The sequence below is a fragment of the Tarenaya hassleriana genome, unplaced genomic scaffold, assembly GCF_000463585.1.
Source record: "Tarenaya hassleriana unplaced genomic scaffold, ASM46358v1 Cleome2, whole genome shotgun sequence".
Taxonomy (NCBI): Eukaryota; Viridiplantae; Streptophyta; class Magnoliopsida; order Brassicales; family Cleomaceae; genus Tarenaya; species Tarenaya hassleriana.
Genome location: NW_010965372.1, coordinates 8,368,577 through 8,381,909, shown reverse-complemented (window position 1 = coordinate 8,381,909; position 13,333 = coordinate 8,368,577). Strand labels below are relative to the sequence as shown.

The 13,333-nt window shown below is 37.2% G+C and overlaps 2 protein-coding genes across 5 annotated transcripts; one reads left to right on the top strand and one right to left on the bottom strand.

The window, feature by feature from the left end:
- The first annotated feature begins 541 nt into the window (after positions 1–541).
- LOC104813047 lies at positions 542–8,186 on the top strand. Of its 3 annotated transcripts, none has more exons than XM_010540539.1 (10): positions 542–761; positions 1,597–1,790; positions 1,890–1,964; positions 2,126–2,194; positions 2,732–2,809; positions 3,195–3,272; positions 3,363–3,524; positions 4,011–4,063; positions 4,166–4,296; positions 8,101–8,186. In XM_010540539.1, the coding sequence occupies exons 1-9, from the start codon at positions 724–726 to the stop codon at positions 4,253–4,255; spliced, it is 837 nt and encodes a 278-aa protein (XP_010538841.1). In that variant the 5' UTR covers positions 542–723; the 3' UTR covers positions 4,256–4,296; positions 8,101–8,186. The 3 variants fall into 3 exon arrangements, with proteins under 3 accessions (XP_010538841.1, XP_010538840.1, XP_010538839.1); XM_010540538.1 differs by having other exon boundaries at positions 1,556–1,790; positions 1,893–1,964; XM_010540537.1 differs by having other exon boundaries at positions 1,556–1,790.
- A 508-nt stretch (positions 8,187–8,694) lies between these two features.
- LOC104813048 (cellulose synthase-like protein G2) lies at positions 8,695–13,126 on the bottom strand. 2 transcript variants are annotated; one of them, XM_010540540.1, is made up of 6 exons: positions 12,413–13,126; positions 11,574–11,711; positions 10,958–11,083; positions 10,431–10,877; positions 9,743–10,090; positions 8,695–9,402 (listed from the first exon to the last, which is right to left on the bottom strand). In XM_010540540.1, exons 1-6 carry the CDS (start codon positions 13,037–13,039, stop codon positions 8,851–8,853), a joined length of 2,238 nt encoding a protein of 745 aa, XP_010538842.1. In that variant the 5' UTR covers positions 13,040–13,126; the 3' UTR covers positions 8,695–8,850. The 2 variants fall into 2 exon arrangements, with proteins under 2 accessions (XP_010538842.1, XP_019058019.1); XM_019202474.1 differs by having other exon boundaries at positions 11,574–11,719; positions 12,413–12,501.
- Positions 13,127–13,333: the final 207 nt, after the last annotated feature.

The window sequence follows — 13,333 nt, the reverse complement described above, 5'->3', positions numbered from 1 at the left end:
CGGAAGAGAGTTGAAACGCAAGTGGACGAAAAAAGAGATAGAGATTAGTGTTTTTTATCGTATCGTGTTAGAGACACGAGAGAAAATTTATAGAAATGCGGGATTTACCAGATTCTTTTAGAAGATATTTGGATCGTGAAATCGTGTCTCAAATTCTTATAACTGGATTCCGATCATTAGAACAAGAAAAATATTACATGATTTCAACCGAAGTTATGATAAAAGGTAGTGTGAATACTCGTTAATATAGATAACCGTTGATTGATATACGAATTCAAATGTCGAGTTTTCGTGTGTTTGTTCTGTCGATGAACAAATATCAGATTTTCGAATCTCCATCGCACATGTCGGATCGGATAAAAGAAACTACGAGTTCCGTCATTGCCTCTACTAGACCGTGATTTGGGCCCAAGATACGCCATTTTTTGAAATTTACGGTATAATTTGCAAATATTCAAGAATATGGGGGTGCTAATAAAATTAATTCGTTACTTCTTCTCATAACGCAAGCGGAAAAGCCTAAGCGGCGCCGAACCAAAAGTTTCGCGGCCCAATTTGAAAATTGTCAAAGCTCCGAAACCGCAAAACGCGAAACAGCTTTTGCGGAGAGAGGGAGGAAGCGAAGGAAGTGAAGAAGAAGAAGAAGAAGGAGAATAATGGAGGACAAGAAGAGATGGGAAGTGACGTACACGAAGCATATTAAGCAGAAGAGGAAGGTCTACCATGACGGTTATCTGGATTTTCTCATCTCCACTAGAAAGGTTTTCTTCTGTTTAAAACATTTATTTGCTATTCTGAGTTCAAATCCATTAGAAGATCTCAAAATGATCCAACGATATGCGTCGTATTCTCGCTACTCATTCTTGTTTTTTCAAGTCGATTTGGTTTCCCTAAAAAAATCGCGAGAATCGGCGTTATTTCATCTTAAACGAATTTTCGTTTGATTGTTCATCAAGAATCTGTAGATAATCGATTAATTTGGAATCTATGGTTGAATAGTTCTCGGAGATGGAATGATTTTCGGTGACTATCCGTGAAATATATCCAGTGATGAGCTGATTTTGAGCTCGCTCGTTGTTTTTCAATCGAGGAGTAAATAATTCAAAGATGTTTACAGTCGGTGCCATAATCTGATTTCGGGTTCGCGTTTGATTGATTTTCTAATCTGACCGAGCTTAACTGGAGTGTGTAAATGTGGATTTGGCAACTCGTAACGGATTCCGAAAAGAAATTTTGAGAATGAACGGTATACTTTTTGCTGATCCATGAAACTCATTCCGATAAACTTTTCGTTTCTCATAGGATCGGTTGCTCTGATATTTTCTTTTCATAGTCTGGTTGATTTTTTTACTGGTTTTTCAGTAGACGCTTGTGACATTAGTCACGTATTGTGCTAACTGTTCACTAATTGTCAAGTGCGATGGAATTATTATGTGATTATCGGGTTTTTGCACTCACGATGACTGAATTTGAAGCTCCTTATAAGGATCTTTCTATGTAATCTTCAACTGCTTGATAGCTATATTCAGATCTAACCCAGTGAATTGAAAACCAGGTGAGGCTCTATGATGAAGCTGATAATCTGCTTGAAAGCAGGATCTTGAAGACAGATGAAGTTGTAAGCTCTGGTGAAACGCTCACATTTCAAGCATATCTCGTGGATATTGGTTGTCCCGTGGAGAAAAATAAGGCGGCATCTGATCCAAAGATCCTATCAAGTGATAAAAAATGTAATCGCAGGTCATTTGCAGTGCTCAGACCCAATTTCAACAAGAGTTCTCTTCATTCTGGTATCATTTTCTCCTATCAAAACCCCAGATTGCTCTCTCTGAAGATTTTTGTTTCCAAAAGTCTGTTCCATTGATTGGCCTTTTGTTTCTACTTTCTAGCAGAAGAGAGAAAGTCTAACTCGGTGAATAAAATTCCAGCTAAGAGTCTCAGCCCATCTCAAAAAATGATTAGAGGTGAGTAAAGTTGTTAGCAATGTTATCTGGTTAATGGTAAGTTTGTGACTCCATATTTCTATCAAGCATGGCCTTCTCATGACTAATGAGTAATCCTTGCATTAGCTTTGAATTGAAAGGAGTGCAATGCAAATTCATAATTTTTTCTTATACCTTTTCAGTATTCAAAAAGAGAGAAATGCAGAAATATGGTGCACCAAGTCCAGATGGAGTAAAACCAAGAACAAAAGGTTTCGATATGCTTAACTTCTTTCTTACCCCTACTTTGCTCTGTTTACATAGTTGTCTATAATAGAGGTTATCAGCCACAAAATGTTGGATTTCATCAATGCAAAAATCTAGCATCCACTCATTTCAGAATTTGTTGTCTCATACATGTACAATAGAACTGTGTCTGTTTCATGTAGCATACCTTGAGATGGTCTTATGTGTAAGTTTTGGTAAACATATAAATAGTCAACAATAAATGTTAACAGGCATATACAGATAGACTCATAAAGATGGATACAGTGAAAAATATTATAACCGTCCTTAACCCATATATTGAAATTGCTATGAATTCTTGCCTGTAGAATTAGATTTGATGATTTTTCAAGGATCTGGAGCAGGTGAGACATTACACTTGCAATTCCAACTGCACTAAGATGGTCATTCAACCAAAATCTGTATATAAACTTAGTTTTAAATTTTGGCTCTGAAAGAAACTATAGACACTATGTGGATCTTTGTTGGGCTTGTACTCTCAATGACTAACCGTAAGTATGCAGGCACATTGCCGCTTGGCTCAGCCGATGAAGAAGCCTACATAAGCAGTGGTCACCCTTTGACCAACACTTCTTCTGATGGTAAGATTAGGTATCCTGTTGTACTAGATATATGTGAACAAAATTTCGTGTTTTTATCCAAGTAGTATCTTGATTTTCTTTCTTTAACAACAACGGCGGTGTCAAAGCATTGCCTCAATAATTAGAAGAAGTCATGGAAAGCATTTTTTCATATGGATCACATAAATTTTAGACCCTTAATTTACATAGCCCAAGAACTTGTTTATGCATAATTGAACTCGAACTCTAGACCTAATGCTTCCCAAGCCACTTTTGCCAGCCAACCAATGTTTTAAAGCGAAAACACAATCTTTCTGGTTATGAGTCTGGCGTCCCAGTCTTGAAGTTTTATCTGATAGCTTAAACATATTGTATCCTCCTAAAATTTTTCCACACGAATGTGCAGGTAAGCCCTGTAAGGATTCAAGATCCGAGACTAATAAGTTAAGCAAGAGCGTGACTTCACACAAGACTTTACGTGATGGTCGGTCGATATTCTTTAGTATGCTTCAGTTGTTTTTCATATGGTAACCTCGTAAGAACAAACATCATGAATGAGTGTTTTTCTTTGCAGTCAACCAAATACTCTCCTTTCTTCAGAGACCCACCACCCCAGGGAATGTTGCAGAGAAGTGTTCTAATGATAATCCTCAAACGTCAGTGTCACCAACAAAAGTGCCTTCAGAATCTGATACCTGCAAAAGCCACGCAATGGAGGAGTCTGTTCCATCAACAGGTAAGTACGGTAAGAATTTGCGTGGAATGAAAACCTTGAACGAATTTAAAAACAGACAACGTAATGCCTAAGATACAACGATAAACCATAGAGAAAACTATACAGAAATTACAGAATCATATTCGAATTAATTGTTGATATGATGACCCTGTTTTATAATTCTTGAAACAATCACATATCAAGGGGTGTGTTCGGGTATCAGGCTCTTTATGCCTAACGCGTAAATCTCTGGGAACTTTTATGTTTTCCGTGAGGAATAATATTTGAATTTTGAATATACAAAAGCCATATCTGACTTCCTACGTAGAATAGAAGTCAGGTAACCATAAATTTTGTTCGATCAATTTAATTGGCAGTTAACAAGTAGACGTGTTTAACTACAACAAAATATCATTTGCCTACCTAAGTAATTAAATTTTGGTTACAAACATTTCCGAAATCTCATCTTTTCCCTGTCACAATCTGCTGGTTGATCTTCTAAAATAGTATCCGGAGATCGGAAAATCGCCCATGAAGCCGACATTGCAGATTCTTCGCAGGTTTGGCTCCTCTACCTCTTTTATGAGAACGTAATCTTCTTTTGTTCTATACAACTAAACCATCTGTTCCCAGTTAACGTATATTTGCTACTTTGCCAACAGTTGCTGGTGCCTGAAAGCTCATCTGGTGGTCCATATGATTTTTCAAAGACACATTTGAACGACCTTCCGAGTTTTGACCTCGGAATTTAAGAAAAAGCTACGTTGCATTGCGTTTTACCTGGACAAAAAAGGTATGTTCTTTTTACCTAACTCTTTCCATGAACAGAGCTTTACGAGTTCTTTTATGTCAGCTCTTTACTGGGGAAATTATGTCTGAAATCCTTAGTCATTCCGTCAAAATCTAGGCGTCATATACTTAGACACGAATAAACACCAAGCCCCTGTGGATAGGCGACTGAAACTTAGGATCGTCTTATTGTGCCTTCTTAGATATATACTATTTATATTTTATAGGCAACCATCCAAGCATCCATAGAAGTTGATGTGTTCCATCTGTCTTGGAAAACGTTTCGGTTTCTCCCTTTCTCAGAAAGCATAGATTCTACCATTTTGATATTTCTTATGTAATTGATCATCATTTGTGCGTAGTTAAGCTTTATAATTATAATATATATATATATATATATGTTTTTTTTTCCACATATATATATATATATGTTTAGCAAAATATAAATGATATTATTAATTACTAACTCATCCATAGAGAATCTAAGTTAGTGATATCTTTTTCTGATCCCCACTATGTGCGAGAGAGAACACCCCTCACCAGCCACTTGCACAAGTGATGTAGATACAGATTTACACACACAGACGCATACACATGTATGTCACATCCAGTCCGTGTAAATTAGTGAATTACAGGTAGCTATATCAATTTGGGGGTTCAATTTTCTTTTTGGTCAAACAGATTAGTAGCATGAAAAAACACGTAAACCAAAACTTATTAGTGGAGTTATTACCCAGACTAGTATAAAACCAAATTAAACACGGTATATAAAAAATGTGTATTTAGGAACTTTTAGCTTGTTGGACATAACATTTTTAATTTAAAATAAAAAAAGGCAATATGCCCAAATTAAAAAGTAGGAAAAAGTCGCGGAGACAAAGATCAATTGCTCCTAAACAAATGTGAGAAATAAAAAGTGAAAAAGTGATCAACGTGGGTCTCAAATCAAATCCCAAATCTTAGGTTTTTTTTTTGTATCGAAGGCACAATAATCTTAGTTTATTTTATTTTTTGTTTATTTTTTTGGTAATGCATCTTAGTTTATTTGCTAAACCATGAAAGTTATAAACCTTTTCTTGTTTAGCTTGTGAAAGATTTCGTGTTCATAAACTATAAACATGCGAGTGAAATACATATACACAGCAACATCCATTTTCTTATAATTTAATGAGTGGTATTATAGTTCATCTATTCACTTGAGAATTTGGTAACGTAAATACGATAACCCAACTTAATTAGTTCAATTGGTGAGATAAGTACATACCGTCTGTCCCATCTCATACCGTCTGTCCCATCTCAAGTTCGATCTTCAAGTTAGTGAGAGAAATCTATATTCTAATCACATGGTTTACTTCGACCCAAAGATTAGTCTGGACCTTACTACATTACACCAGATTATCAAAAAAAAAAAAATACGATAACATACATATAGAAGTCTGTGTCATATATCCTAATTGATATTTCTACAACACCAATTTGTTTTGACTTTTAGTAAAAAAATTAAAAAGGTTCTTTCTGATTTGGATAGGAAATGCTGTTATAATCTAAGTTAGATGCTAGGGATATCTCTTTAATTGAGTATTCACCGCTGTCCAAAAGTAAAAGAAAACAATCTATGCACTCAAATTATTCATTATGCTTTTGGGTTTTTTTTTTCTATTTCTTTTTCTGGGGAGGGTGTGCAATAATCCTATGATGATGCTTAAGTGTGGAATAATCTATAGCTAAAATGAGTCAGCAATGAAATGATGGGTTGTATAGGTCCCATGTTTTAGAGGATTGAGACATTTGGATCTAATCCTTAAGCATTTTATAAAGGTCCTATTGGATTGTTTAGTGGAAACTCATCACTTGCCTTGTCTAGTCATTCTTGGGAAAAGAAATATATACACTCTATTTTATATTCCAAAAGCTCTTTTCCATTCATTTCTCGGGCCTCTATACATATATGTGTATACACACACACACTTGGCTTCACATGTATAAGCACTCTGGTTTAGCTTTTAGATTGTGTAAATATCTAGTGTTCATCAAATCTTTGATCCGTCGTTGTCATTCGGATTTCAGCTGCATTATTATTTGTTATCCTGATAAATAGTAGATTCTTAGGCTATTTGTCCTTTATCTTAGAAAAAGAAGAAAAATGCATTTATTCTTTAAAAATCAGGATTAGAAACTCTAAAATCTATAACTTTTTATAAGACATGAATCAATACCTAGAGTTTAGAGGTCGTTAAGCCGTAGCAGTAGCAGATGGTGTGAAAAGGTTCTCGCTAGAATATCATATCCGACATATGAGAAGACATTTTGGATTAAGTGCTTATGAAAAATAATGGTGGTTGTACTATTAGGTTCTAATTTGTGATTTTCCTTGGAATAAAATTCAAGTCTAGGATGGGTATAATTGCATGTTAGTGGGCTGATTACTTCCACTTGGACATATAATAAGCATGTATAAATAACGAACTAAGTGACCTTTTTCTGTAAAGATTTTTATTTTCATATTCAATTATTTGGAATATATATTATTCTATTCAAATTATGTTTTCTGTTTTAGAATATTAGGCCTAAGCGAGCTTGCTGGTCACTTGCACTTGGATACACGCACAAAACGTTTGCATATTTTACCTCCTCACCTTGCACTTGGATGCAATCTCACACACCAATATATATATATTATATATATATATATAGACATCTTCTTGTGCCTCATCAACTTCATTTCTCTTTTCGGGGTTTTAGCAGAAACTAAAAATGGGAGACCCTGAATCACCAATCCCACCACACCTTTACCCACAAGCAATTCAACTAAAACTCTACCAAGCCTTCATCTTCTCCATCCCCGTCTTGTTCTCCATCATTCTCTTCCTCTTGTTCTATCTCTTTTACCTCAAGAGAAGAGCCTCTTCTCCTTCTCTTGCACCCATGATTCTTCCCCTTTCTTCGACCCACCAGTCTTCTTCCCACCTCCCTTCGGTAAGTGTTAGATAAACACAACAGACGAAATGTGCGAAAATTTGTAGTCATTGAGGTTGGTTAGTTGGTGAATTGTTTAGTTTAAGTACCCTCGAAGAATATTAGATCTAGGGTCCTATTTCCATGGGGTGCGTGATGTGCCCATGGACTAAAGATTTGACATTTACATGATCTGGGCGAAAGAGGATCTTCACATGGGTCATATAGGTTTGTAAGGCCAGATGCCAAAATCTGCTCAATGTATTTCTCTAACTGTTTTTAGCTATGAAATATTTGTCAAGAGTGTTTATGCGTTACCCCTGTTGAAATCCATTGGAATTACATGATCCGTGTGTTATGTATTTCTTCTGTGAAATAATTTTTACATGTAAGATGTTCGTGGTGTGAATCTCCTGTATTCGTCTTGTAAAAAGTTATTTACTTTATATACTTTCGTTTTATTCGATTCCCTCGTTTTCTGATTGTAAAGACGTCTTGGGTATTATGAATAATCCTCCCAACCACGGTTTTCTGTTCTTTTCATCACTATCCGTTCATTTTTTTCTTCTAACTCATATGAGTCTGTTGGGGATTGATGAAGTTGGGTTCTGTTCTGTGCCAAAAATGTTTCCATTATTTTATTCTAGATAAGCTGATGAGATATATAGTGAGATCATTTCATATTTTGGACTGTATCTGCTTTTGGAAAACAAAAAATAAAAAAGACTGTTCATTTCTGAGTTATAATTCCATAACGTTTCTGTAGTTTACTATTTTTCCTGTAGTAGAAAAAGTTTAATCACAGGCAATGGTTGTAATTAAAACATTAAATCAATTTCTTTTGTTGTTGCAGGTTTGTGTGTTAGATGTTAAAGTAGACCTCAAGGACAAGCTTCCAGTGGTGCGGTTCAACGAAGAACTAGGGACAAGAGATACCCTGTAAGTCACTATTTGCTCGGATAAATTTCTGAAATTCTGCATGAAATCAAAATTATAATCAAATGAATTTTTCATGCAGCATTTTGTAATTGACATAAAAAAAAAATTCATAGGAATTTTGTAATTGACACCGTAAGAAACAGTAAAAATTAGATTATTGGATAATACCATCTTCTTGATAGACTGATTAAAGCATGAGTCTGGGCAGATGCTGCGTGTGCTTGGGGGAGTTCGAGATGAAGGAAGAGTTGGTGCAGATTCCCTCATGCAAACACATATTTCATTTGGAATGCCTTCACCTTTGGCTTCACTCTCACTCCACTTGCCCTCTCTGTCGCTCCTCCGTCACTCCCAAACCCTCCCATCCTCTTGGAACTGACTCTATTCCGGCCGTATGATTCAAGTTCAGATTTACCAGTTAGATTTTTTCAATTGTTTGGAGCAATTGTATATTAACTTTTTCAAATTTTCTCTTCTTACAATTTAATCCAAGTATTGGAAACAAAACTACGAGAAAACAGAAGAGAAATCGCTGAAAAGAGAGACTAACGATTAACGTTTCCATTCGTCTTCTTCACTGAGAAAGAAAGGCTTTATTTTATTCTTATGCGCCATTTTAGCTGGATAACTTTTTTCTGCTACTACAAAGCCCCAACGGACGCAATTACTTGAAGAAGAAGTAACCCAAAACATACAGAGCAGAGGAGAGAATCACAGCAGAACAACAAACCCTTTTTGGCAATCTCCCTTTATCCTTCCTTAGCACCATAGCCTCATAAACCGGGATGGAATTCACCACCACGAATCCCACCACCAACAATTCCATGGCGAGCACTTCTCCTCCTCCTCCTCGGTAGGTAAAAAGACCAAAAAGCCCCTGTACTAGGGCTAGGGGGTTGAGAACGGCAGCTGTCGCCATTGGCAAGAACATTGGCGAGGCAACCCCAAAGTCGAACATCTCTCGCTCGTACATCTTCGTCTGTTCATCATCATTGATCTTGCTGGTGAGGTTGAATCCATGTGTTGATATTTTTAGGGTTTTGAGAGAGAACTCTACGAGTCCAAAGAAGAAAGAAGAGAGCCCTCTTATCATCCACATTCTCTGGTCATTCCACCATCTTCCAACTGTCCCTCCTCCGAGTGTGAAATCCAATAGATCTTGCCCGTATGCTCCCATGACCAAGAAAATGTAGAGCAAGAACCAAGGATCCGATGCCTATCATCAAAAGAGTTCATCTTATGATTTGGGATTCTAACGCAATAATTTCCTATGCATGATCTTGTTTATTATAAATATTTGATTAACTGGATCACTAGACACTCACTCTAAATACCTCGATGCCCTAATTAAAGTGTTCCTTCTTCAGGAACTCCTCTTCAAGTGTAAGAATCAGTGTACCGTGATGCCCTTTTAGATAAACCAACTCGAACGATGTTCTACACCTATTCTCACCCTCAAAGTCTATATCATATTACCTTTCGAAACCCTAAATTCTAAAACCGAAGATTCCTAAACTCAGATAACAACGAAATCCAAGAAAGAACTGAAGGACTACCTTGGGGAAGACGCTAACTCCATGGAGAATAGCAAGTTGAGGCAGAAATCCATAGATGGCGAGAGGAATCGACCAGAGTGGCCATAACGCATAGTGGGAATAGCCCAAACCCATTAAAAGGCCCATTGAGTTGACCCCATAGGTTAGGGTACTATACCTTGAGAAGGCCACTTCAAGAAGCCCAATGGACCATCTCTTCTGTTGGCCCAACACATCAATAAGACTCATTGGAACATCGCCATAGAATGCTGCTCTTTTAGGGTTGCAAAATATTGATCTCCATCCCTCACAATGGAGTCTATATCCCGTGTAGTAGTCTTCCACCAAAGATCCATACCGAAATCCCGTCTGTACGATTTCGAATCAACATGTATGATTAATTCAGTTTGATCTGACCCGTGATGATCACGATTACAAAAATTTTAGATTTGGCTCGGTAAATCTTTTTAAACGAGGTAGAAAATGTTTGATCATAACTCATCTTGCCTGGCTGACGGGCCAAACAAGTCGGTTTATGAGTCAAAAAATAAAAATAAAAATAAAAACAGTGATCCATGACGAGATAATTCGTGCACCAGTTTTTAAAATTATGTGTCGTAAATGATTTAGCGAATAGAGTATCATAACAGAACTACCATGAGAATAACAAAAAAATGAAAGGGTGTAAGAAGATTAGGGTTTTCCTTACCTTAACTCCCCAATTGGTATAATCATGCTCGTAGTTGCATCCTGCAACCTTGTGCGCCAATGCCAAAATCTCTTGGGCCTTAATGGGCTTACGTGAGATCCAATAAGGCCCAAGTTCATCAATCTCAGGTAAAACCAAATTATGAGGTCCACCAAAAAAGGCCCTTCGGTTGAAGAAACACCCTGTCCCGACATGGTTCGGTCCCTTGAGCCCGTCGAACCCGGTCGAGTTGATGTGGAAGAGGCGCTTCAGCTCACAAGCATAGATATCACTCTTGTTTATCCCCTTAAACCTCTGAGGAAACTGTACAAACCCTAATTCGGATTTGATCTTGGGGTCGGATAAGTAGCATAGGGCACGGAGAGGCGTCTTCGGATCGTTCGAATACATGTCACAGTCTATGGCTAGGATAATTGGCGAGTTTGTCATCACACCCGAGACTCGTAACTGTATGAACAAACAAAAGTTATATATTAAATGAAAAAACCGAACCCGAAACCGAAGTGGATGTATAGTAGTAGAGTTACCAATGTATTAAGGGCACCGGCTTTGAAATGATGAGGTGAAACCCTACTCTTCTCTCTTGATAGATAGATTAGGTTAGGCATCACATTTCCACTTTCATCCCTCTCCTTCTCGCTTTCGAGTAAAACCTGTCCACGCAAAATTCATATTTATTTTAGCATTTCTTATACGTTAAAACTTTTCGCATATTCAAACTCGAAACCCGATCCACAAAAATATATCGGATCGGACTTTAATTAGACCGAAGAATTAAAACCCGACTAGGTTTTGAGCCGAGCCGATACGATCCCTAAATTTTCGGGCTTCTCTCGGGCCCAAACCCAAAACAGATCCAGTCCTACGATTTTGACACCCTATTTTTTTTATGTAAATATAAATATATTTTTTCGGATAATCGGTTATCATAAACCGAAATCCAAAATAATTACGAGACCGAGAACAAAGCCATTTTCAATCTCCCTCTCCAACTTGAGATTCAAATTCGACACGAGACAGACGTTTTGTGTGTTTCATCGGTTGAATGATACAAGTCGAATAAAATTCATGAAATGTAAATAAATATATTCATTACATGGTGGAATTACAAGGGGAGAGGAAAAGGGAATTGAAAAGTAAAACCTGGATGATAGTGGGGTGATGATGACGGGTGAAATCGTGGGTCCATAAACGGAAGATTCCAAGTGAGTCGATGAGCTCAGGAACTTGACCACTTTCCACCACTTCCTCCACTCTCCTCTTCATCTCCTCATATCTCATCTGTTTCACTTTAGAAATATTATGGTTTTTTTTTTTTTAAATTTTAAATATGAGAATTGGTTAGTCATGTCGCCATCCACGAATCTTGGGATCATATGTTACATTGACAGCACGAGCAGCCATTATTAACTGATGACGTAATTACGAGATAAAGCTGTGAAGACATTGACCCATGTGATGACCGAAAACGTATATGACTGCCCTCTTCCCAAAACATACAATTTGCTTTTTGTCCGTATCCCATTCTTTTCGTTCTTGTTTACATTTTTATTACATGATAATTAATACGTGGTGTTGAAAGTTGAATATTCGACGATAAACAAAACTTGAGTACTAAATATGTTTGAAAAAAAATATTAAGGTGTTAAATTCTGTGAGAAAAAATCGGGTGTTAAAACTTATTATAAAAACAATTTAGGTATTAAAAATGTATCTTTTTCTCTGTTTTTATAGGTCTAGTTAATTTCATGAATGCATTCATTAACTATGTAATGAAATCTATAATATGGAAAATATTTATAAAATACTTTTTGTGTTGGTTACTTGTTACAGTATTCATGAAGACCAGTTTGAAGACAGAAACTAATCAATCGGTTTGTGTAATAATACTTTGTTACTGTTAGTTAAATACACGCTATTTTAGAAAATCAATTATTCATATGATCACTAATTACGTACTAACAATTAATCAGAACACATACCTTAAGATTTCGTGCTTCGTCGTCGGTCCAAGAATGTGCATTTGAAGCAAAATAAGCTTCCGGAGATCTGTCCAAAAGATTATTCTTCTTGCAAAAGGGTAACCAGAGCTTAGAGAACTCGGCAGCCTCCACCAAAGCAAACAAAGTCAACGACGAACCTCCATCGTCCGATACGTAGACCGAAATCTTCTCGGACGGGTAATCGTAAGCCATCACCGACAAGGCGGTGTTCACTACCATCATCGGTGGCTCCTTGTACGGATCGGCCGTGCATATGAACACGTCGATACCCGGGAACCGGTTGCCACCGTCCGGTTCGGTTAGTTCCGGTTTGTAGTCATCCGGGAACTCGGACCGGTGAACCGGGTTTAACCGGAGGGGCGTTAAGGTGGCCCACATGAAGGCGAGGATGATGTCGGAGATGAAGAGGAGGGAGGAGATCAGGGTTTTGCCGTGGAGAAGCGTGCGTGCGTGGCGGTACATTAGGGCAAGGATTCCACACGTGTGAACAACGGCGTAGATTCGGTACGGAATCGTGCGGCGGAATGGTTCGCACGTGTGCAGTGCATCAGAGTTTCTTCTCTGCGGCTTCATCTTCCTTCTTTCCAGCTTGTACAAAAACCGCATGAGACTCTTGGTATAATTTATAAGGCCACCGGCGGACAGGTGATTTAGAGTGACGTTATGGTGATGCGAAAACTATTTTTTTTTTAGTAAAGGATGTGAAAACAATTTCAATTTCATACCATATGTTAATATGAATTAATTTGTCCAAGTCGGGAGAATATAAACGTTAGCTTATATATATATATATAGTAATGAAGTTATTTGTATTCAGTTTTTAAAAAAATATCTGAAACAAGCTATTTTGGATCTAAATTTTTCGGTCTAAAAAGAATTGGATTTTCGGGTCGAATTTAA